This window comes from Protopterus annectens, chromosome 2.part1 (assembly GCF_019279795.1).
Source record: "Protopterus annectens isolate FY-2018-M chromosome 2.part1, PAN1.0, whole genome shotgun sequence".
Lineage (NCBI taxonomy): Eukaryota > Metazoa > Chordata > Ceratodontiformes > Protopteridae > Protopterus > Protopterus annectens.
In genome coordinates, this window is record NC_056729.1 from 1,351,964,457 (window position 1) to 1,351,989,456 (window position 25,000).

A 25,000-nucleotide genomic window follows, 5' to 3' on the forward strand; every position below is an offset into this window, starting at 1 on the left:
TCTAGACTCTTGAGTTTTAATAAACACATTATGGAACATTTATCATTCAAACCTGGATCCATATATGCATTAACTTTGATTTGCTATAAAAGTTCCATTTTTTCCAATAATAAACTAAAAGGTCCCCCTCTCACATCCTGGATAACCTGATGGATTACTTTATGCTCCGGGTGAGACAGAATATGCCTAGCAAGGGCGTTGTCTTCTTTTTGTTGGGTAATACTTCTTAAATGTTCAGATACCCTATCTCTGAGTCTTCGATCTGTTTTTCCTATATAAAAGGAAGGACATAACTGACATTTCACTACATAAACAACTCCTTTTGTATTGCAATTAAATCTACCTTTAGTAGATATTTTGAATCCATTAATATCAATATTACTACCCAATTCCATTGCATAACAATAAGGACAATTTCCACAGTGCAATATGCCCATATTTCTCAAAGAAGGAATGTTTTGCCTCTGAAACAATTCTTTAAAGCTAATTCCTTTCCTCCAAACAATTTTAGGCAATGATTTGAATTTTGAACCCAAACTGGTATCATGTTTTAATAAACTCCAATTTTTTGTTATAATCTCCCTTATTTCAATATAATCTAAAGAAAAATTCAAAATACATGCCAGATTATAATCCATAAAAATCTGGTCGTGGAGGGTCTGGATTTACACTTACAATAATCTGTACATTGCCCTCATTACATACAACACGGGTCTATATTATATCATCGAATGCTTAAAAAAGCGAACGCTGATTGATCGACCTAATTTAAGCGAAAGCTTACAATCTCGAACTGTCAGATTTGTGATTGTTTTCCCTGGGAAAAAAAATTGCTGATCCAAAACACATACACACAACACAAGCACAGCAAACAAACAGAAATCCACACACATACACCTAAAATCTGATACCTAACCTTACACTAAACTATGCACACACCACTAACTACCCACTTACCTTAACCCAAACCCTAACCCTAAGGTCCGTCACTATCGCACACTCACCTCACCCGCTCCCTAACCCTAACTCACTAAAATCCGCCCTAACCCTCATGTCCACTCAATCGCACACACACCTAACCCGAGCCCTAACCCTAACTCACCTAAATCACCCTCACATCCACACAATCGCACACTTACCTGAATCCGACCTGTAACTTTCCAGCATAACACTGAAAATACCAAAGCAACAGAAACGGACAACCAAATACTTTCCCTAGGAAAAAATTTGAGTTTCTGCTGCTTCGATATTTTGCAGTTTCACGAAAATAAGTTTGATCAATCAGCGTTCGCTTTTTTAAGCATTCGAGGATATAATATAGACCCTACAACACTTGCTTGTTGCTTTAGTATCGGCTTATAAAAGCCATTAATCCTTTTATATATCACCTCTTGCGTGATTTCCTCTATTAATTTTATAGGGCAAGCTCTATTAATAAACATTTGTTTCAACTTGAGACATTCTTCTTTAAACTTTTCGTCTGAAGTAATCATTCTTGCTGCCCAAACTAATTGGCCTTTTAACACAGACCGTTTTTGATATGTTGGATGGGCACTTAAATAATGTAAAAATTTATTTGAATATTTAGGCTTTCTGAAAACTGATGCTTCATACTGTTTTTGTTGATTATTTTTAATTAATTCCACATCTGAAAACACTATAGATGTGGTATGAAAAGAATGAGAAAACTGAAAAAAATCAGAAGTTTTATCTAGAATGCCTACAAAATTAATGGCAGTTTGTGCAGTACCTTCGATAACCATAAAAATGTTGTTTATAAATCTCACATAAAATCTAACTATGTCCTTAAAAATATTACTGTCAAAGACATATGCATTTTCCCAATAGGACATCACCAGATTTGCGTAACTTGAGTCACAGGGTGAACCCATGGCTACTCCTGTTTTTTGAATATAAAATTGATTATCAAACAAAATATAATTATATGATAATATTTTATCTAATAATTCTTGAACCAAGGAAATTCCGTTCTCTGGTGCACCTTTCTGTTGCATTCTGGCTATTGCCCATTCTATCCCTTGCTGATGGGGGATACTAGTGTATATAACTCCTTTACGTCTACTGTTAGAAAATTATTTTCTTCTTTATATCCTAACTTGTTTATTTTGTTCAAAAACACCCAATAATCCTTAAGAATCCATTGTTCCTTTGATACATATTTCTTTAAAATAGAATCTACAAATTTTGCACAAGCATACGTCGATGAATTTCTTCCATCGACTATCGGTCTAAATAGACGGTTCCGAAGATTTTTATGTATCTTCAGAACTCCAAAAATGCATGGTACTCTAGGTGACAAAATCATTAAATAATTAAATGTGTGCAAATCTATTCTTGCCTCTATAAATAATTCATTTAAAAAACTTTTGGTGAATTGATTAGCCCTATTATATTCATTTATTGACGCTAATTGATAAGTGTCACTTGTTAATATATCTTTTATTCGGGCTTCATAATCGGGCAGATCCATGAAGACCAATCCCCCTCCCTTATCCGGGTTCATCACCCTCACATTGGCCATCAACAGTGATTCGAGGCTATCCTTCTCATTCATACTCAAATTATAAATATATTCTGATCTAATTTTACTTAATTCCCTAAGGTCTAATTCACAAATTTTCTCAAAAATGTACAGGGAATTGTGTAACGGTGGATTAAAACAACTAGCAACCCTAAACTCATTGTTAACCATAGTTTGTCCACCTAATAAATGATTCAAATTTAATTTCCTCACAAACAATTTCAGATCACAAACAGTTTGTGCCAAGTTCATTTTACGTGAAGGGACAAAAGTTGATCCTTTATTAAGGGTATCCACTAGTTGTTCTGAAACATGGAATGAAGAAAAATTATACACTGTAAAGTCACCCTGTCTATTTTTGATAATATGGGTTATAATATTCTCTTCATCTATTAGGATCACCTCCTGTTTTTGTAATTCTTCTTTCTGTTCCATTGTTTCCTTTGATTGCGCCTCGAAAATCTCTGTTTCATAGTCATAGTCGTTGCTTGACGATTTCCCTCTGTTGTCATTACATTATTATCATTCTGTTCCCTAATTCATTCACTTCTCCTCACCTGGTCATTCTCTGACAATTCATCTACTTGATGTTGAGGGGAACCTGGCTGCTGTGATGAATTCACTGGTGTTAACGAGTTATTATTTCCATGTCCAAAATTCATATTATGCTCAAAGGATACTGTCTGTTGTTTAGGCCATATCTGTGAAGGTGGGGGTGGGGTATACGCTAACCCTTTACTGTATTGTAAACTATCCCTTTCCAATTTTTTTTATTTTTGTTTGCCTGATTTTATCAACATGTTGTTCAATACTTTGGAAACATCGTAAATATTCATATTTATACCTCACAAAGTCTGCATGCTGTTTAATTTTTCCATCTACTTATTCAATTCGCTCTTCCAAATCTTTAATAATTGCAGAATAATGCTTTATCATTGTTTGCAATAATTGTAGGCCTTGTTGGTTAAAATGTTTTATCAAGTCCTGGTGGAACTCAGAACCCGGTATTAGACCTGTAGGGTAACGCCAGGTTCTGAGCCCCTTTGGGACTATTTCTGATCCTAAACACTATTGAAAATACTCTATTTCAAAGTTTAACTTCTTATATTTAAGCATGTTAGCATCCAGAATATGTAAAAGGTCTGATAGAGCTATATTATTTCCTTCTGTAGCTGTTGTTTCATTAGTTACATTGTTAATTCTAAACAGGCCTATCGGAGATACTAACCAGTCTTTTAGGTTAGGGATTTGTGTTGATTCACTCAGGGGAACTTGCTCTGAATTACACTGTCCATGCATGTTAATTTGAACAGCTGGTGGTACAGAATTAGAGGCAACACTATTATTGCTGTCATTTGTTATAGCGACTGCTACAGTTGACTGTGCTGGTTGAATATGTTGGCCATTCAACTGTTCTGCAGCATTATTTAAAACAGTACCTGTTTGTGCTATCTGTGCCGGTGGTGTAAATCCCATACTCATGACTTGCCCTGGTTGAGGTAGATTAAAAGTGACCATTCGGTCCTGTTTCAGTTCCTGGGTCGATGCTACAGCATCCAATCTTGCATTCATTGTCTCCACTCTTTGAGACAACAACTGAATTAACATTGTTAATTTGTTCATTGCATCCGGTTCTCCAGTAGAGTCTTTCAAAATATTTGGCGTTGTCTCAAACGAATTATCAGCCATAGCATACAAAAACTCCAAAATAAACAACCAAAAACAGAAAACAAACCGTTACAAAAATGCCAAAAAGCCGATATTACTAGAAACTGCTGATTTATTTTTAAACGTTAAATAAAACACGCTTTTTGTCCTACAATGTTGTTGGACTTCATCAGAAATAACAAACTGTCATAAAAACAAACATACCCTTTTATAACTTCCCGCCAAATGACGTCATATAAAAGTCATTAAATTTAAAGAAACAAACATTAACTGAATGTTCTTTAAAATAATTCAGTGTTTTTTTTAGAATTGTCTGCAGCATCAACAACCTAATAAATTGAAAACAACTTAAACACTAACCCTTCTAATACCATACAATTAATCAATAATATATTAAATATAACACTTGAAAAGAAAAAATATATATATAAAAAATACATATATCTATGTGAGTATATATACACAAACATAAAAAAACTCATATGCATATATATAAGAAATATAAGCATATATATAAAATCTAAACTTATTAGACTACCTATATCAGTATGTGTATAGAGTATAGAGTATAGTACCATACACTGGAGCAGCATGTAACATCAGATAGAACAGGACTAAGAACAATGACATCTACCACAGTCTGTACACAGGCCAAGGTACGTATTCGCAATACACATACTGTCGACAATTACCATAAGTACACAGTCCCCACTACTGTACACACAACCACAGAATGCCCAGGTTATATCCTCAGAAATAACCCCTACTATACATAACATGTCTAACAGTCTGATATCTGACTGGCTTGTTATCAGGTATGATGTCAATACATAATGATGTACAGAACATATGCACCTCTTACTGCATGACATATATACAAAGGTTGACAGACCTGTGGCTGGAGCCACAAACACTAGGCCAATATTGGCATGTTGCTGTGATACCCTCATACATTTACTGTTGTAACAGAGTTTGTTGTGACATATGTCCTGTGAGGGATATGAAGTCAGTAACTCTCATTGCTGTCACCATGTACTGACTGCAATCCTCAGGCTATGCTTCTGCAGTTCTAATGTATGAGGGTGGCCTAATGGTTAAGGTGTTTGCCTTACAAACACAAGTTGCAGGTTTGAGTCTCACAAGGGATAATTGGTTAGGCTTAAAATGTCTCACACGGGCAGTTAGCTTAGTACTAACCTGTGAACTAACCTATGAACCTATAAGATAGGTGAACTGTGAGTAATGCAAGACACATAAGACTCCAAACACTGGCCAGTCTGCAGATAACCCTACAGTCTGTTGTTTCCTCAAAAAGATACTGTCATGACAGGTATGAAATCATGTAGACCAGCCATATCCACACAGACCCTATTAAACCAACATTACTTCAAAGGCAGAAGAGCAACACTTACATTCTATAGTCATGCCTGGAACATCCTCATCCTGTTTGTTGGCCTGTCTCCACAGTGTATGTTGGTAGAGGTATATCACACTACCATCAGTGCTGCTGTGTGCCAAACACCGACATGAAGTCCTGCTCATAGTGAATGAAAAGGGCCGACACTCACATGATGTTCCTAGTTATAGGAGCGTGTTTCCATGCAATTGGCTATGGGAATGTTACCACAGCTGTCCCACATGCAATCAGTTATTGGGGGACTGCAATTCGTGCAGAGGCCATCAGCTGATTATGAGCATCCCTTACAAAACACAAGGTGCTGCCTAAGCAAAGCAGGTGTACTTCTCCACATTCACCAGAGAGGGAGTGAGAGAGACAGAGACAAGGTAAGACAGGGAGTGGGTGGGAGAGTAAAACCCAAGCATGTTTGTGTCACACACTTACCAGCATGGGGTTTCAAACCCCTGCCTGACTATGCATTGCTATCACATGTCTATGCAGTTACTGCATGCACCATAGAGCATATATGTTAGGGAGCTGTCCAAAGGTATATTCAATGGTGAATGATATCGGCAACAGTGATAAGGGTAGGGATAAGGTAGGTGTAGTACACATGTCTGTCCACATAAACTGGTGTCAAGGTCGACACAGCCACACTCTTTCAGGGACTCACACACATTATCATAGTTGTCAGGGTTAGGCTTAGACTTCCTAACTAGCTAGTTTGCCACAATACAGTAAAATGCTGGTATCACATGCACCACAGGGGTTATCAGGATGATATATGGGCAAAGGGTATGCCAGGGTGTCTGACATCAGAAGGCATGCTTCAGTAGGCCAATGGGAGGTGCAGTGAGTGAGAATGGCATCCAAATCATTATACTCTACACACACACAAAGACACAGGTTGCCAGTACTGACATGCATGGGTACATTGCTTCCCAGGTGTGTAGTAGTTGACTGTGCCAGAAGACTGTACAAGGCTAGGTAAAGGGTATACCTTGGCATCAGGTCACATGACAATGATCTGCTGTGTGGCTCAGGGGTGTAGTGCCTGGATTGGCCCACACAGGTGGGTATTGTATTCACCATCCCATCATCTGGGTTACTATTGTGGGTGGCCAGTGCTGTGCAATGCTTGCCATGTATGTGCTCTATAGCCCATGACATGGACTGTGTCTGGGATGTGCACACATCCCACATGCATGTTCTGTGACATGTGGACGTGTACCTGGGGTATCTGGGGCATGTTGTGTACACAGATTGTTATCATCAGAAGTGCCATTCCTGGCCTCATGTGGTGAGAGCTGGCAATGGACCTTGCACCTACATTGACAGCATGATACAGGTATACCCTGGTGTCAGTGGCATCTGTCCATACAAGGCATGGTATGCCCTTTATGGGTTACATTTGTTGGCACTACAGTTGTTGCAGGCGTCCAGTGGGGAACATAGTGAAGGAACACTGTATGCAATTATGTGCCTATTGTAGGGATGGGACAGGGTGCCATGTCCTGTAGTCCACTGCAATCACACCATGGTTACTATCTGTGGGCAATATGCAGGGAACTACCAACATAGTGGTTGTTGCCGAGCAAATGTGTTTGTGTATGAGACATGGGTTGAGAGTGTTCTCTGGGTAATACAAGGGTTGCCTAAAATGTTTGCCAGGCCTTGATGTCACATGTAGGGGTATGGATTGTCTACCCCAGCCTCTCTGCTATTTGACATCTGTTATCCTTGTAAGGTGAACATTGTGAGATATAATAGGCCCACCATATAAGAAATTTCCAAAACCTACTGCACAATAAGTCCAGTTGTTACGCACACACACACACACACACACACACACACACACACACACACACACACACACACACACACACACACACACACACACACACACACACACACACACACACACACACACACACACACAGACACACACACACATAGTCTCACAGTTACCATGTCTGGGATTAGAACTCCTACCTGACTAGTACATCATACTACAGTATTACACCGTTATAGAATGTGCCAAGGACATTACTGGGCTACTTTTTTTCCCCAAAGGTGTATTTCAAAATGAATGACATCAGCAGTCTTGCCAAAGAAGGGCAATGCAGGTTGAAGTGACTGTGAATAGCCTCAAAAGCGTTGATCCCTACCCCGACAAACATTTACACTTGCCATGTCTGGGAATAGAACTCTGACCCAACTAGGTTTTTATACAACAGCATTACACAGTTATAGGATGTGCCACAGAGATTACTGCACTGCTACTTCTCCAAAGATGTATTTCAAAGTGAATGACATCAACAGCCCTGCCAAATTAGGGCATTTGAAATTGTAGAGAGTGTGAGTGGCCTAAAAAGCATTGATCCCTACAGAGACAAACACACACACAAAAACAGTTACACTTACCATGTCTGGGAATAGAACTCCTACCTAACTAGTATATCACACTACAGTATTACACACTTATAGGACACTCCATGGAGATTGAGGTACTCCTTCCCCAAAGGTGCATTTCAAAGTGAATGGCATCAGCAGGCTTGTTAAAGAAGGGCAATGGAGGTTGTAGTGACTGTGAATGACCTCAAAAGCATTGCTACCTACATAAACAAATACACACACACATCCACACTTACCATGTCTAGGAATAGAACTCCTACCTAACTAGTAGATCACACTACAGCATTATGTAGTTATAGGGCACACCATGGAGATTATTGGATTACTACTTCCCCAGAGGTGTATTTCAAAGTGAATGGCATTAGCAGTCTTACCAAAAAGGACAATGGAGGTTGTAGTGACTGTGAATGGCCTCAAAAGCATTGCTCCCTACAATGACAAACAAACACACACATTCACACTTGCCATTTCTGGGAATAGAACTCTTACCTAACTAGTATATCACACTATAGCATTACACAGTTATAGGACACACCACATAAATTACTGGGCTTCTTATTCCCCAAAGGTGTATTTCAAAGTGAAAGACATCAGCAGGCTTGCCAAAGAAGGGCAATGGAAAGTCTAGTTCATAGGTTCATAGGGTCATACGTTGATACTAGGCTATTGGCCCTAGGGCTTATACATGCCTAGACATGGCAATTCCCTGGCTATGTCTTCCCACAATATTTACTTCCCTGCACTACTGTCTAGCAGGGCAGCTGACATGATCCCCAGTGTAAATTTCCTATCTCCCATCCAATCGTCCAGGTTCCTTTTGAAGAGGGCCAAAGAGGCATTCTGTTTGACATGTATAGACAGTCTATTCCAGAGTCTGGGGAGTCTCTGGGTCAGGAACACATCCCTCCATCATGTATTGTCCATTGTGATGACAAGATTTGGATCCCTGGAGCATGTGGCTGTGAGAATTTGGAATTCTTTAAGTGTAACATGTCCAACAGCTGTGGGTTTGACATGGCATGGAATGTTGAGCAGCGATCACCTCTTAGAACACAATATGTGACAGAGTATATAGCTGGATGATTTTCAGATGGTCAGCATAGGGCATCTGATTTAGGCCTGTGATTCATTTTGTGAAATATGTCTGCAACCTCTCTAGTTGTTGAAGATGTCTTGTGAGGTACATACGTAACAGGCCACTGTAGTCTATACTGGGGTCTATTGAGAGCTGACTACAGTGGGGCAATGGCCTCCTTTTCCTGGATGTAAAGCCCTTAGTGGGAGGTGTGCCACATAGGTGGGTTTCCTGACTGTTGTGGCGATGTGGTTATCAAAGGTGGGATCACTGTCCACCTCTGTCCCTAAGTCTGTTATCACACTTTAGGTGTTTAGTGTACTGCCACCTATGTGGTACTTCACAGGTACATGTCGCTTCCCAATGGGGATAACTATATATTTCTTGTCATTGATCTTGAGGCCATGGCTCAAGGCACCAAGCATGTATTTCTGTAAGTCCCTTCTGTAGAATATCCACAACATTTGGGGATTCAATATTGGCTCCCAGTGTGCAGTCATCTGCGAACTTTGTTTGCCAGTGTCCCTTAATGTTGGACTGTACTTCAGAGCAGTAGATGCCAAACAAGGACTGTGCCAGGACTGAACCCTAAGGTACTCCATCACTTATCTGGGGCTCGGGTTGGTGTCACCTACATTTACAGTGTGGGTTCTGTCAGTACAGCAGTTGGCAGCCCATCTGGTGACATAGGGATTAATGGCCAGCTTGATAAATGTATCTATGATTCCAGACTGGGGGATGGTGTCGAAGGCCTTGGCGAGGTCCAGATAGGCTGTGTGAAACCTTTTACCCTCATCCACAGCTCTGGAGATGGATTCACAGTTGTCATTCAGGTTGAGGTGACATGATTGGCACTTCACAAACCCAACCTGGTTAGAGTCCAGTGTTTGCAGTTTGCCAATGTCTTTGTTTTAATTTCCATGATAATACATTCCATGGCCTTGCAGATCAGGCACGTCATACTGCTAGGGCTGTAGTTCCCTGGATCCGAGGTGGATCCCTCCTTGTGGACTGGGATAACTGTAGCAGTGGGCATGAAACCTGAGGTGTGGCTATGACTAGACATGGCACGTAGGTGAGGTGCCAGTTAAGTTTGTAGCTCATGTAATACGCAGCCCGGGATGTTGACTGGTCCCATGGCTGCTGTAGTCATAGCTCTGGAGAGTGTGGTTTTTAACTATGTGGACATTATTACCAGAATATGGCAATCTTTCTGTGTTGAGATGGGCCCTTTGGGGGTTGTGAGTGGGGTGCAGTTGGCACTGAATCGATCTGCCAGGATATTGGCAATATCCCTGGGAGCAGTATATTTAATACCATCCTGTTGTAGCTCAGAGCAGTTCTGAGCATTGCCATTTAGATTCCTTACATAGCTATGGAACGGCTTGCAGTTGTCTTTGGCATCTTTGACTATATTATGTTCGTAACTAGCTTTGGTGGATGTTATGAGGGTTCTCTGCCTCTTACTGTAGCTGGTAAGGGAGTATTTTGCATCCTGGAAATTCTCCCACTTCTGCAACAGTTTCCTCCTTTTGTTGTATAGTATGTTTATGGCAGGAGGACACCACATTGGCTTCCTTTTCTTGGTGGGGAGTGTCTTGGTTCTATATTGGATGGCACGATTCATGAACAAGTGGATGTGCTTGTACAGTGCCTTCATGTATGATTCAGCAGTCGTCCTTTCATTTCCCATCTGCATTAGTGTCATGACGTTAGTTACATCTGACATGTGTAGCATGACATTGGCTTTGGAGATGTGTGTTATGGAGGTTTCCTTACTGGGGTGTGGGGAGGGATGTTGATGTTAGGGGTGATTAGGTCATGGGCAGACCTGATCACCAATGGGGTGATCATAGGTGTGAAGCATTGATTTCTCATGTTGGTAATGACCAGGTGTAGGATATTTGAGCCCCTGGCGGGACTACGGGTTACTTGATCTAGGGCATTGGGAAATATGACTTTCAAGAACCGTTGGGCACACGTTGGTACACAAGTATTTTTCCTAGTTAATTGCAGGGTAGTGTAAGTCACCCAGTATTAGAGTGATTGCTTGTATCATAATATTTCACAGTATGTTTCAAAAGTTGTAGTGGGTATCATGGGGCATGGTGGGGGATCTGTAGCAAGCTATACAATTTGGAATGCAGTCTAACCTACTATTAGTTGCAGCAGGGGTATTTCAGACACATTCTGTTGGGCAAGTAGCCTGGTGGTGTGAATATCCTTGGTGAATATGGACACTCCTCCACCTTTATTTTGGTCCTGGTTTGGTGGCCAACAGTTGTGGTGAGAGCTGTTCCTGGTATTGCAGAGGTGCTCTCTGGAGGCTTGAATCAGGTCCTTGTTACTGCACATTTATCGATGTTCTCCTTTTTTAGGTGTGTGTAGTGACTGTGAATGGCCAAAAATAATTGATCCCTACCCACACACATAACCCAACACACACACAGAATCCCACAGTTGCCATGTCTGGGAATAGAACTCCTACCTAACTAGTTTATCACACTACAGCATTACGCAGTTATAGGACATGTCACAGAGATAACTGGGCTACTCATTCCCCAAAGGTGTATTTCAAAGTGAATGACATCAGCAGCCCTGCCAAAATAGGGCATTTGAAATTGTAGTGAGTGTGACTGCCCTAAAAAGCATTGATCCCTACACAGACAAACTCTCACACACACAGTTGCCACATCTGAGATTAGAACTCCTACCTACCTAGTACATCACACTACAGCATTACGCACTTATAGGATGCACCACAGAGATTGCTGGGCTACTATTTCACCAAAGTTGTATTTCAAGGTGAAGACATCAGCAGGCTTGCCATAGTAGGGCTATGAGGAGTGCAGTGTGTGTGTATGTGCCATAATCCATTCATCTAGAGGCAGACACACAACACTAAGGCACACACAGGTTTATATTCCACAGGTATGTGTATACAACTGCTAGATGACTACTGACTTGTACAGTCATGTTACACAGTTAGCACAAGCACCACAGACACTATAGTGCTGAGGGATACCAGAGGCAAATGTCTATGGTGATTGACATTTTCACATTATGTGGTTTTTAGCCAATTGGATGTGTGCTGGGTGGGACAGACCTAATGATGGGAGGCTCTTTGTCACTGTCACTCTTCCACACATCTATGCATATGTAATTTTGGCCTATTATAGTGTGTTGTCCTTGGATATATGTGTGTATTCCCATCCAATGTGTGTGCAAAGCATGACTGGTGTATACTGAGGAGTGATTGCACTGACATCTGCAACTGTCAGTTATGTATGGTCCACTGGTGTTGCCATACATGGGCTTCATTTCTGTAAGTGTGGGAACATGCCTAGTATGACCTTCTGTATTGAATGTGTGAATCCATTCCAGGTAGATTGTACTCCAATGCAGACATTTGTGTTCTACACCTACAGCTAGTAAACTGTTTCTGTGGAATATCTGTAGATCGGTTGAAAATATGGGGTCGAAATGGGCAAAGGATTGTGGGTTACTGTAGATAATTGTGTCTGTGCTGCTTCTGCTACATGGGCCCGGTGTTAGCAGAGATATTCAGACATATGTACTGTTTTACACTGTGATGTTTTATGTCATCAAGTACTGTCAGGTATACATATTTGCTTGCAGTGATGTCCTGGGGAGCACATGGTGAATGCAGCTGTGTCCAGTATCGTGGTCAGCAGCCTACATATTCTTGCACAACCATGCCATTCTGGAAGGGAAGCTGCAGACACTTGCTGCTGGGTCTGTGTAAATGGTTCAGCACCTTGCACAGTGGTGGCTGAGGATCCCATGCTTGTACATCCATCGACGTGACAGTATGGCCATATCCTGCTGTGGCCATACCTCACAGCTGTACAGATTCACACAGCTTACCCAGAGGCAGGGGTCATAATTCTGGACATTACCCCTTCACATTGTGGTTTATGAGTGGGTTTGTAGCTACCCATTCTTGTGTTTGCAGCCAGGGATAGTATGTGCACATGGCTGAGTTACGGACTTCACACACTTCATGCCACCCATGCTCCTGGCCCCCTATTATTCTATCCTCTTCCATACATTATGCAAACATTATATGATATGTTCCCTGTAGTTATCACCTCACCCCAGCAGTAATTTGGTGTTGGTCTACAGTTCATGCAGTAGGACATGGTGGACATGTTACTGAGATTTGTCCACATGGCCTTGCATTTGGGTTCTGTGGACTGTGTTATGTTGTTATTTGGGAGTCCATGACATAACATACATTGGCAGCATGGGTGAGATACTGGCCTTTGGCAGAGGACTATAGGCCATTTGGTAGTGATGCAGGCCAGCTGTAGCAGGCTGTTGCATTCTGTCACTCCTACAGTCCTAGAATGCAATACACTATATTCCCCTGGGGTGACAGGGTAGGTGTGCAAGGTGATAATGTCAATACTTTCTGTCATTATTGATCCAGTGGTGTGGATGCTGGCAGGGTGCTGCTTACAGCTAGGGACACACCTGCATGGGACACCTGTTATGCATGCTGCATTTTTTAGCTATTGCCATACAGAGGTGGGGGTCTTATTGTACTCCTTCCCAACAGCAGGGATAAGACTGGAGAGGTTCCTGTGGGTGGTGGTGGGGTGAGCTGTGTGCATGTGTGCTATGGACACTACTTGCATCTGACTCACAGATATGCATGGGGCACTCCACGTATGCTGGCTTGTGCAGGGACATCAGCTGTTTCTCAATACTTCATACCTATGACCTTTGTTGTCTGCCAGTGTTTGGCCAGATAACATTGGTATTCCCTACTACAAGCCCAAATAATGTGCTGCTAACCTGTATGTACAATTCCAAGGGTGTGTCCATTTGACAGTCACATATTATACACTGTCTGTCTGGGGTACTTCCCCCTGTGTACTGCTTGTATGTTTGGGCCCACATTCATGCCATGTCCATCTTTCAGATGGTGACAAATATTACTGCTAAACATTTACTATGGCTTACTGCTGGAATGTGTTTTGATGGGAAGCTTTGTTTTTGGCACTGCAGTTGTGAGAACTTGGCCCTGTCATCAGCAGTACTGGCCAATGGCCACCAGGACAAACCTCACCATGCATACATACTGACCACTCTTACACAATATATGACACACAACAACCTAACACACACAGCCCTGCATATTGTACACATGCTACAATCTATCCTGCTACCTTGGCCAGCTCAGGTAATCTGTGCTCTACTGTTATTATACCTACAAATACATGTACTACATTTCTACATAGGATTGGGGGGGCATACCTGACTATGACTACATTTCTACATAGGATTGGGGAGGCACACCTGACTGTTACTACATTTCTACATAGGATTGGGGGGGTACACCTGACACTTCTACACATTTACTATGAATGTACTGGTATTTCAGGTACTCCATTTCATTCTGTATTCTAACCTATCATGCTGACTAGAGGCATATCAGTGTACTACAGGTCTTAGGTTTGACTCACCTACATTTCAGTTTCTGACTTCTTTCTCTTCAGAACTAACATCCTACTGCCTGACCTGTTGTAGTCTGTCTGTGTAGGCCTAAGGGGGTATCTTCTCCATAGCCATCAATCAGAGGCCTTAGCACAGCCTTTGTTTGTGTTTGTCTATACCTGTCCTGCTGGCTGAGACTGTTGTTGGGTGTGTGAGCCTCCCTGACTAACATGTGTGTCTCAGCACATTTCCTTCAGTGAGTTTTGTCACCTTGTCTAGTACTGGCTACTGTGGTGACACCAGTATTTGTTACAGATCTCATGCTGCCACTATAGGTGTCTACTATCTGCTGGCATCCCATTCAGCCACCCAATTCCCTTGCATGCTCACATCAATACCATAGATACAAGTAACAACACATACTACTCCATTCAGCAATTGGTAGAAAGAGTGACTTACCTTGTGGCTGTGCCAGTACTGAGGATGGTACTGGAGGGTTGACTATGTCGGATGCATATAGTACACTCCCTATACATGATTAAGCACAGGTAGTGTCATGTTTGTCATCCCTTTTACTGTATGTGCGACTCAGAGAGATGTGTCATTCCCTGGGTTCCTAGCATGTCAGTGTATGTGTTATGTGTTGCCTCTTTGCCATAGCCTGGGTATACTGGGTATGCCTCCTTCTGCCTACTGGGGCAGGCTCAGGTTGTTTCTCCTCTGAGTCAATCTGCCTGTCCAGGCCTTAGCAATGGTGGTGGTCTGTGTGGCCCTGCTCCGTGCTGTTCCTGCTGCAGCTGTTTCTGCAGGATTATATTGTGTAGCATGGCACATACGATGACAATTTAGGTACATGTAGCTGGCGAGTACTGCAATGCTCCACTGGATGTGTCCAGGCACCAGAACCATGACTTTAGCATCCCAAACACACGCTCTATAATGATTCTGGTCTGTGCATGTGCCTCGTTATGGAGTTCTTGTTCATGTGTGTGTGCATTTCTGATGGGTGTCATCAGCCACAGCTCCAGTGCGTAACCAGCAACCCCCACTAGGTGACCGTAAGGGATGTCCCCATTGGCAAATCTCTGGTACCGCTGTGTTAGATGCCAAATGTGGGACTTGTGATAGCTTCCAGGGCAGTCAGCACACACATTCATTATAATGCCCTGTGCATCACACACAACCTGGCAGTTGATAGAGGGGAAGCTCTTGCGGTTGATGTAGGCTCTACCCCGCTCACCTGGTGGTGCTTTGATGCATATGTGCATGCAGTCTATAGCACCCACTAGCTCAGGGTATTCTGCTATTTGGTGGAACAGACGCATATTGCATAGTACTGTGCTGGGCTGGGCTGCCTGTGTAATTGGCTGATTCTGATACATTTCACCTGCCAGCTATGCTACTTCTCCTTGATCACCTTCCTACTGCTGTTTTCCCTTCCCATTGCCTTTCTGTTTAAGCCTGGGGGCACACCACACAAACACAGTGCTCAGATGTGCACAGGGCTGCTATTTCCTGGTTTACTTTTTTTCCCTTTAAAACACAATACATGGCATGCACAGCCATTTAGGCAATGTAAAGAATGTTAGGCAGCCTGAGACACACCCCTTTGCTTTGCTCTGCTAAGCTAAGGGCAAACCCAAGCCAGAGTGCTCCAATAAGCTTACAGCATGCCTGCCATATGCCACTGTGATGTCAGCTAGCTCTTAAGCTTTCACCATGGCCTTCCTGCACCAACACATTTGGGTGTAGGCTAGCCTTGAGGGGGAATCTAGGATTCAGTATCATTCCCCTCATTTGCATAGGATTGCCTGCTAATGCCTAGTTAAAAGTCCCACGCTGAGCCTTCCTCCTTAGCAACCACTATTCACTGGCCATGTTTTCTTCTGCCTGCCATTGAGTATAATGGCAAAATTGTGAATATGGATAGAGTGCTTATTTCATTTTTTTAAATTTTTGGCTCGATCCCAGTTGCACGCCGCTGCCCTAACTTAAACAACCGAAATTTGCTAAAAAAAAATTAAAAAGTTATTTTTTTTGCAACTATTTTCCATGCCAATGTCCATATATTTGGCCATTGGCATGCTTTCCACATAACATACACCCTTTACTTGGAGCTGTCATGGCTCAGTTTTGTAGTTTGCAGAAATGTACTCAGTTACTAACCAAGTACATTTCTGCAGACTACACTAGTCCTGGATTGCAAATTCACCTTATTTGCATGTTTTTCACCTGAAAATGGGGTAATTTGCATACAGGAGCTGTGTCCATGCAGGAATAGTGCAGGAGCACTCATACACATTCCGGGAGCTTATTCCTGGATTGCACCAAGGGCATATTGCCTTCAGCAGTTCCTGCACTATTCTTGCATGCCATGCAGAGCTTGCTGAATCCTGGGGATAGCCTTTCATTTATTTTTATAACAGACGTTTCCCTTCACTGGCAATCTATTACTTTCCAGCCTCCATAGAAAATCCTGACATTCAACATTTTTTCACGCACCATACATTTCTTTGTTTTATAGCTTTAATTTTTTTTTCTGTTAGACGTTTCCATGAAGTAACATAATACTTTTCTAACATTATATTTTTACACCGTAGCCTGCTATTATTTCCTCATTTTGTATATTTAATTTCCACATCATTATTTTTTCTTGATACATTTTTATTTCTCCATTCTTTTTCTATCATTTTCTATCATATTCAGTTTTATTAAATACCATTTTCTATCATATTTTGTCTTAAGCAATTTAAAGATGATTCATATACTATGTGATTTAATGTCCTAAGCCAGTATAATCCTTATACATATACAACACTCCTCTTCTTAATGAATTTAAACTAGGACCCCAAATGAATCTGAATATTAATCCAATGAATTGTTTTTCCATATCTTTTGGCATTGCATGTATACTCGCCATGTATGCTATTCTTCCTATCCATACAGAATTTATCAAATGTACTTTCTTTCTATATGATAATCTGCATCTACTCCAAATAATATTAAGTTCTCTTAATTCTTGTAGAATTCTCATCCATTGTCCCTTATCCACTTTAATGGTACAAATATGATTCCAAAAATAGATATTTCTTCTATTCCAAATTTAATTCCTTTCAACATTATTTGTGAACCAAATCCTTTACTTTTCTATTAAATGAAATTCCTATATTCTGCAAATAATTATGTACTTTACAAATTACTTGTTCTATCATTTTACTTTCCTTTGTCACAAGAATAATATCATCAGCATAAGACATAATAATGAGATATTCAGTTCCATTACTCTGCATATATCTTGAATCCTCATATTTTCATTTTTTTACTATAGAGTTCATAAGTATCATACATAAAATACTACTTATTAGCCATCCTTGTTTTAATCCCTTGCTCATCTCTATCTCTTCACTTAACCAACCATTAATCAGAACTCTTATTTTACTATTTATATTCACCAATTTAATTACCTTCTGTACGTGTTTACTAAAATTTTTGTCTTCCATTATCTTCAATAATATATCATAATCTATTGTATCAAATGCTTTATTTAAGTCCCCTACTAATACGTTTGCCCCATTATTTTTTTTAATATCACCTACTATTTCTATAACGATCATTAATACTTACTGACATCTTATTCCTTTAGTACCATATATATTGGCCTCTAACACCTTGTCTATTTTATTTTCTACTCTTATTTGTAATATTTTCATAAATACTTTATTATCTGCATTATTTAATACAACCAGCCTCAAATTAGTTATTTCCACCTTCACTCCTTTCTATCATATAAATCTTATAATGCTGTTACATATTTGTGCCATCTCTTAACCACTCATCAAATATGAATATCAAATTACTTTCTGCCATAATTCCATATTCTTACACATTCAATAACCTATACGATGTGAACCTGCTGTAGATCCAAAGATAACTTTCTTCATTACCATACTTGAATTCCATTATGGCAATCTGTTTATTTAAATCTCTATTTATTTTATCAGTAAATTGTTTCAGTTACATCATTTAACTCTTCTTTCCTCATCATCTCTTTAACATACTGTATCACAATTTACATAACTCTACTTTGTTGTTTCACAACTTCCCCTTCCTTGTTTTTCATTTCACTCATACTGCTTTCCTCTCTAATCACTTTACTTAAGTAAAAAAAAACTGCTTCCTTTTTTCCTGCAAAAAATATATTTGATCATGCAATAATTATTTTATTTTTCTTGATTCCTTTTATATGAATCTCTTCTTCTTTTCCTTAATAAACATTTTATTTCTGTCCAAGTTTTCTAATGTTTTATTTTGTAATGCCATATATTCTTGCTTTTCTTTTCGTCTTAATCCATATCACTATTATAAATAATCTGATTCATATTTTTCTTTAAATACCAACAACCATTCTTTCCAATTACTATAGCAAGTTCTCATAGTTACGTGTTCTTTCCATAACTGGTGTACATTTCCCAAAACTTTTTTCAATCCAGATTATCTCATTTATTCTTTTAATTCCCTTTCCAATTTTTATATGTTCATTATTTTCTTCAGTTTCTACCCATATTGCCATGTGATCTGAAAAACCTGCCTATACTACTTCTTCTATAGTAATCTTTATACTTTTAGAAACTAAAAAATAAATCAATCTCTAACTTAATATTTACCCTTCTAGGTGTACTTGTGTTTGTATTCCCTAATAACAAATTTCCACATCTCATAATCTCTTTCATCATTTTCTTATCTGATCTATCTTTTTTCTTTTTGTCCCTTAAATCACAATTAAAAGCATCTGCAATTATGATGTCTATATTGACTGTTATATAATCAAATATTGCTTTAAACAGCTTTTCACTTTCTTTATATGATACATATACATATATTAGTATATTGCTATATACTTTATTTTCCCATCCTAAATCTACAACAGTTAATCTTACTAATCTAACTAAGGTAAAGTCTAGTATGGAAGTTACTATATTATATAATTTTGCTATCCCTGAACAAGTTTCTTCTCCTAAATTCCAAATTATGCTCCCACTCCATATGTTGTTTATGATCTTTCCTCTTTTGTTAAACCTCTAATGTCTTCTAATAGTATATCCACCTCAGATTTATTATACCTTTCCAAAACTCTTATTTGTCTAATTAAGCTTTTTATATTGTTCACATTAACTGACAGAATTCTAAGATTATTTACTTCCCTTCTTCTTAAGATGTATGCAATTTTTTTATCGATTTCCTTTCTTTTTAGGTTTCATACCTAAATCTCGGATCTTTAGTTTCCTATCATTCACTCTTTTCCCAGTAGAGTTCTTCTTCTTAATCACTTTCCAGTCAATATCCCTCTCATCACTAACATTTGACTCCAATTCTAATTCACCTTCTTCTGTTTTTTTTATTTCTAAATCTTGTGCTTCCTCGGGAAGTATTGCTGAATATTCAATCTGATTATTTTTTTGTAACTCTGATTCCTTATTCATTTTTGTCATTTATACTTTATTCTACACCTCCTTTTTGTTCTCTTTCATCATCTTTCTTTAAATATCCTGTTTGTTTAGCTTTATTAAATTCCTTTTCATATTTTCTTGTATCATGACCATTATCCCCATATATAAACATTTTTTTATCACAGTTGCCAACAAAATGACCATCTTTTCCACAAAAAAAAAAAAAAAACATGATTTTGGTTTCCCCCAATATTGTATAACAGCTCCTTTCCCTTGTACATTAATCATTCTAGGAATATGAATAATTTTATAATTTTCTATTTTCAATGTAACATTGCAATCCCAAGACCCAGTCTATACGCCTCTGTTATCTAGCACTTTTGCAATTCTCTTAAGTTCTGTACAAAAGTATTTTTAACAAGTGTCCTTTAACAGTCTTTCTCTTTGTGTGTACATAATTGGATGTTCACCTTCTTTTCTCTCACAGTAAAAATCCTTAACAATATACCTGTTCCATGGTTACATATCTTTTTTATCATAATTTCCCAAAGTAGTCTCTAGTCCTATAGCAGTTTAAAAAAATGTCACAATAAGTCTCCTTTTTTATGAAAATAAAACCTCTTGCCTCTTGAGCTTTTGTTCCTAAAGGTGCAATCACTGTGTCCCATATTGAATACCTGTCCGATGCCTTTTCTTCTTTACCTTGTATATGTACAATGAACTTCTGTCTTTCCATATCCTGTATTGCCTTGCTTTTCTTTTTCTCTTTTTTCTTTCTCCTTTACTATATCTGTAAACAGCATTCTCTTTAATTCTTTCTGCTCTTCCTTTTGAATTCTCTCCATTACTTCTCCAAAGGACAAATCATTCCCACTGTCTGGTTCCTTCTTTTCCAACAAATCAGCCAATAAATCATCCCCAAACCCTCCAACTGGAGGGTTGTACCAATAATCCCATCTTAAGGGTGATCTTCCATTTTCAGACTATTAAACAGTTTTACTTGGAACAAGTCCTCCTCCTCCAACTTCCTATCTGCTCCATTATCCATTCCCTCATTGAAAATGGTGTTTGCCTCAGTTTCTCATTCATTCTCCTCCATACTGTGATGTTGTCTCAGCTGCCACTGTGCCAGGAATAAAATGCAAGCTTGGTCTTAAGCCTTACAAACCACTAGTGTGGTAGCAAATAAGGGAAAATCCCTAGTGTGCAGGCCTAATTTCCCTTAGTTAGTATAAATACCAACTCAGGTTTCTCCTGAAAAGAGGCCATTGCCCTAGTTGGATTAAGTATATATAAATACATAAATAAATAAATACATAAATACATAAAGAAAATATGTTCAATGACCATATACAAATAGTATCTATTGCTAATACCACATATATTTCAATTTTTACACATTTATACATATATTTTATATGATTGTGTTTGTCTTTTTAACTTATTTTCATTTTTACTGTTGTTAGATTAGATAATTGATTGGTTAATGACATGGGTGGGGTTGATGTTTAGCCTTATTTAAGTGAACTTCATGGTTAACTTTTTTATTCTGAAGAAGTCCACATAGGAAGAAACCTAGGTTAATCGACTCTGTTGAGCTGTTGAGTTGCTGTTTGTTTTTTATGTTCGTGGTATTCACAATAAATTCCATTTTGGGTCCGACCTTGTTCTTCATTCCTTGGTGTTGAGGTTCATCTTGGTTCTTTGGTAATTTGACCAAGACACTAACCCAGAACTTATTTCATCAGATAAACAGCTGACTATTTTCTATGTCTGATGGATAAAATGCACTTACTGCTTAGCAATAAAGGGTAGGGGAAAGTATAATGAAATACTTTTCAAAAGTTATCCTCTTTTTCCTTGAAATACAGTATAAATGACATTTTTTGCTGTAAGTGTTATGAGGACATAACCAGTATCAATATAATAGTTTTGTCCTGAACACTGGCATTCTTTTAAAATCAGACTGCTGTATGTGTTGGCAAAACTGGAAGTCCTATCCTATTAAAATAATAAACAGATCTATATTACGGCGTTGAAATGCCATAACATCGAACACCTCATCATCGATATGTATTCAATGAAAATCACTTCCGTGATTTGCAAATACTTACAGGGCAAAGATGTAGTTGGCCAATGTTACCCTTTTCTCCACTGTAGTGTGATCCTGGAGTTGGTGTATTTAGTTGGGGAGTGTGTGGGGGTGCAACCCTCCACAGGAGTGGATTTGGTTTAGGTGGATTTAGTTCTGTTGGGTTGCAGGGCAAGTATTTTGTTTGCTTTTTAAGTATTCAGTGAATTGCAGAAGTGATTTTTGCTGAATATGTGTTGAGGTGTTCGATGTTACAACATTTCGAAGCTGTAATATAGACCCGTAATAAACAAGTAAGACAGATGTACATACTGTAAGAACTAACACAAAGAAAGTTAAAATACTATCACTATTGCTAAGGATTAGTGGTCTATAATGTTTTCTTCTTACAAAATAGTAAACAATACCTCCATTATTGTCCTGGATTTCCATATGAACCAAGTCTGGGTCAGCATCGACATTGTTCACAGACCTGAGGAAACAAACAATAAAATAAAATGTCAATTTAAATACTATCTGCATGCTCAGATTTAGCAATTAGATATGAAACACATGAAATGGACTGCTTACATCCATCCATCCACCCATTATCCACAACATTTTTTCCCAGTTTTACATATGCGGTAGGCGTGTCACTTCAATAATGACATTCATCTAGAGCCAAGGTTTACACCACTGGGTGGCTAGCTCTGCCATGGTAGTTCTTCTACACCACAAACTCAGTCACACCTAGGCTGTAAATATAATAATAAAAAAAAAAGATTTAAATTCAATATTAGCTATCTTATGTGCTCTATTCATTAGTAGGTGTTTTTATTCATTTATTAATGAGCTAAATTGCACTAGACCAACTGCCTTTTTTAAATGCTGCCTATGACATCAGGGAAATACTGCCAGTCTAGCTATCTGGAATTTTGCAAATAATTATGTGTCACTTGAAAATATTAATAAGATGTATATAGAAACATGACACTGCCAGGCCAGCTATCTGGAATTTTGTAAATAATCATATGTCATTTTTGAATAGTAATATGAGTCATATGCTTGTCTTACAAATGTAAGAGTACTATATGTTATGTGTAAATTAAACTACTGGTGCAGAAGTGTGTGTAAAGTACTGAGCTAAAATGTAATTACAGTATACTTTGCTGGAAAATAACAGAAATGTATGTAAACTATATACCTGTGCAAATGTATGTTTTAATAGTAGAAGCTGGTACATACAGAGTTACCTTGCAAAACTTCAATAAAATAAGTTGAAATTAAAAGTGCTTTATGATGTGCTATAAAAAGTAGTTTCAGTGCAACAAGCAGACACAATCCCCGGGATTCATAAAGCTTGCGCCGACCGTGTGGTGTGAAGACGGCGCAGTAGTGCCAAATGCATATTAATGAAGGTGCGCTGCCGCCACAGCCACGTGCATAGGAAATGAGCGCGAGTGCATAGGGCATGTCGAAGTGCCGCACAGAGGCGTGGAAATGTCAGCTGTCAAATGTGCAACCTAAAATGCTTGCATATAACAATTTGCAAGCAATAGTAATCACATCTGTCAGTGTCCGTGGATACTGAAACGTATGCAAAGCATGCAAGACAGTTCCTGCGAACACAAATTGAAGAAGCAAACACAAATGCACGGTAGGAAATAACGGGTCCCTATCCCTCGAACAAATGACATTGAAAACCATGTGCCCGTTGTCCAACACAGTGTAGATAGTTATACCAAGTGGAAGTGAAACGCATCATGTTAGCGCGCCGCCAATAGGTACGTCCAGCCCAATGGTCAGGGTCACCAGCTGATCCATATTGTGAGGGAGAGTACACAGCTGGGCAGATGTGTCCATAACAAACCCACGATAAATGTAAATATCTAGCGACTGTATGACAGAATTATATCCCACAATGCATGTAATAGTCACATACAATAGGTATGTCCGTATTTAACATACCATATGTGACAGGAAATAGAATAAGCATGAAACCAAAACAGAAGGAGCATATAAACTGCTACAACAATAAGGCAACATGTAGGCTTAAAGGAACAGTATTATCCATAGCGTTGACTGTGGGTACGTGTTGTCCAGTACAATCGGATATGTGTCCGGAATATATCCCATCCTGGACATAGGAAAAGGTGGCATCCTACCAATGATCATAACAGTCGGCCAAAATCCGCACATATGCGGTCCAAGCCGTACTTGTCAGGATGTGTCACAGTTGAACGGGTATTACTTGGGTGTACCAAACATGTCATGAAAGTTAAGTATGGGCATGTACCTATGTGTGTGATGTATAGCACGTGGAAGGTGAAGCATGCCAGCGTAGTCCACACAACCATACAGGTACCTGACATATGTAGTATATGCAATGTGTTACCTTGACCGTGTCATGGGCCATCAACCAAAGCAGTGATGGATGGAGTGTCAGGAATATGTGTGTGGGGGGGATGGGTAATGGTATAATCCTCAAAGGTGAGACTGTGTCGCATGCAGAATAGGTAAACTGGAGGTGTATGAGGGAGCAGCGGGTGAATCATAAAGAAACACAAAGAACATGTATACACATTTGCAATACAACCTGACAGGCCATACTGTAGAACACAATCCCGCAAACATATGAATATTAAAATGTGCGATACAAATGTACAGAAATGTCACCGGCACATACCCACAGATTGGTCCTGATGGAACCGGCCAAATCAAATGCAACACACCTGGATGCATAATGGAATACCCAGCATTCCCTCCACAGCACACAACCCGCCCCCATACCTGAACATCCACCAAATCCAGCCATACTTGGCCTACTAGCTTGGTACAGCCACATCTACACATAGTGACCACTACTCATATGTAGTAGGCAGTGTCACCCTAGGCAGTTTCAGGATTGCAAACTATGTAT

At 39.4% G+C, this 25,000-nt stretch overlaps 1 protein-coding gene across 1 annotated transcript in view; it reads right to left on the bottom strand.

The window, feature by feature from the left end:
- The window catches only part of SORCS2 (sortilin related VPS10 domain containing receptor 2), a 2,271,537-nt gene that overhangs the window by 981,199 nt on the left and 1,265,338 nt on the right, over positions 1-25,000 (bottom strand). The window contains exon 5 of the mRNA XM_044063564.1: positions 22,509-22,573. Coding sequence (XP_043919499.1) covers positions 22,509-22,573 — 65 coding nt within the window. The remainder of the gene's footprint in view (positions 1-22,508; positions 22,574-25,000) is intronic.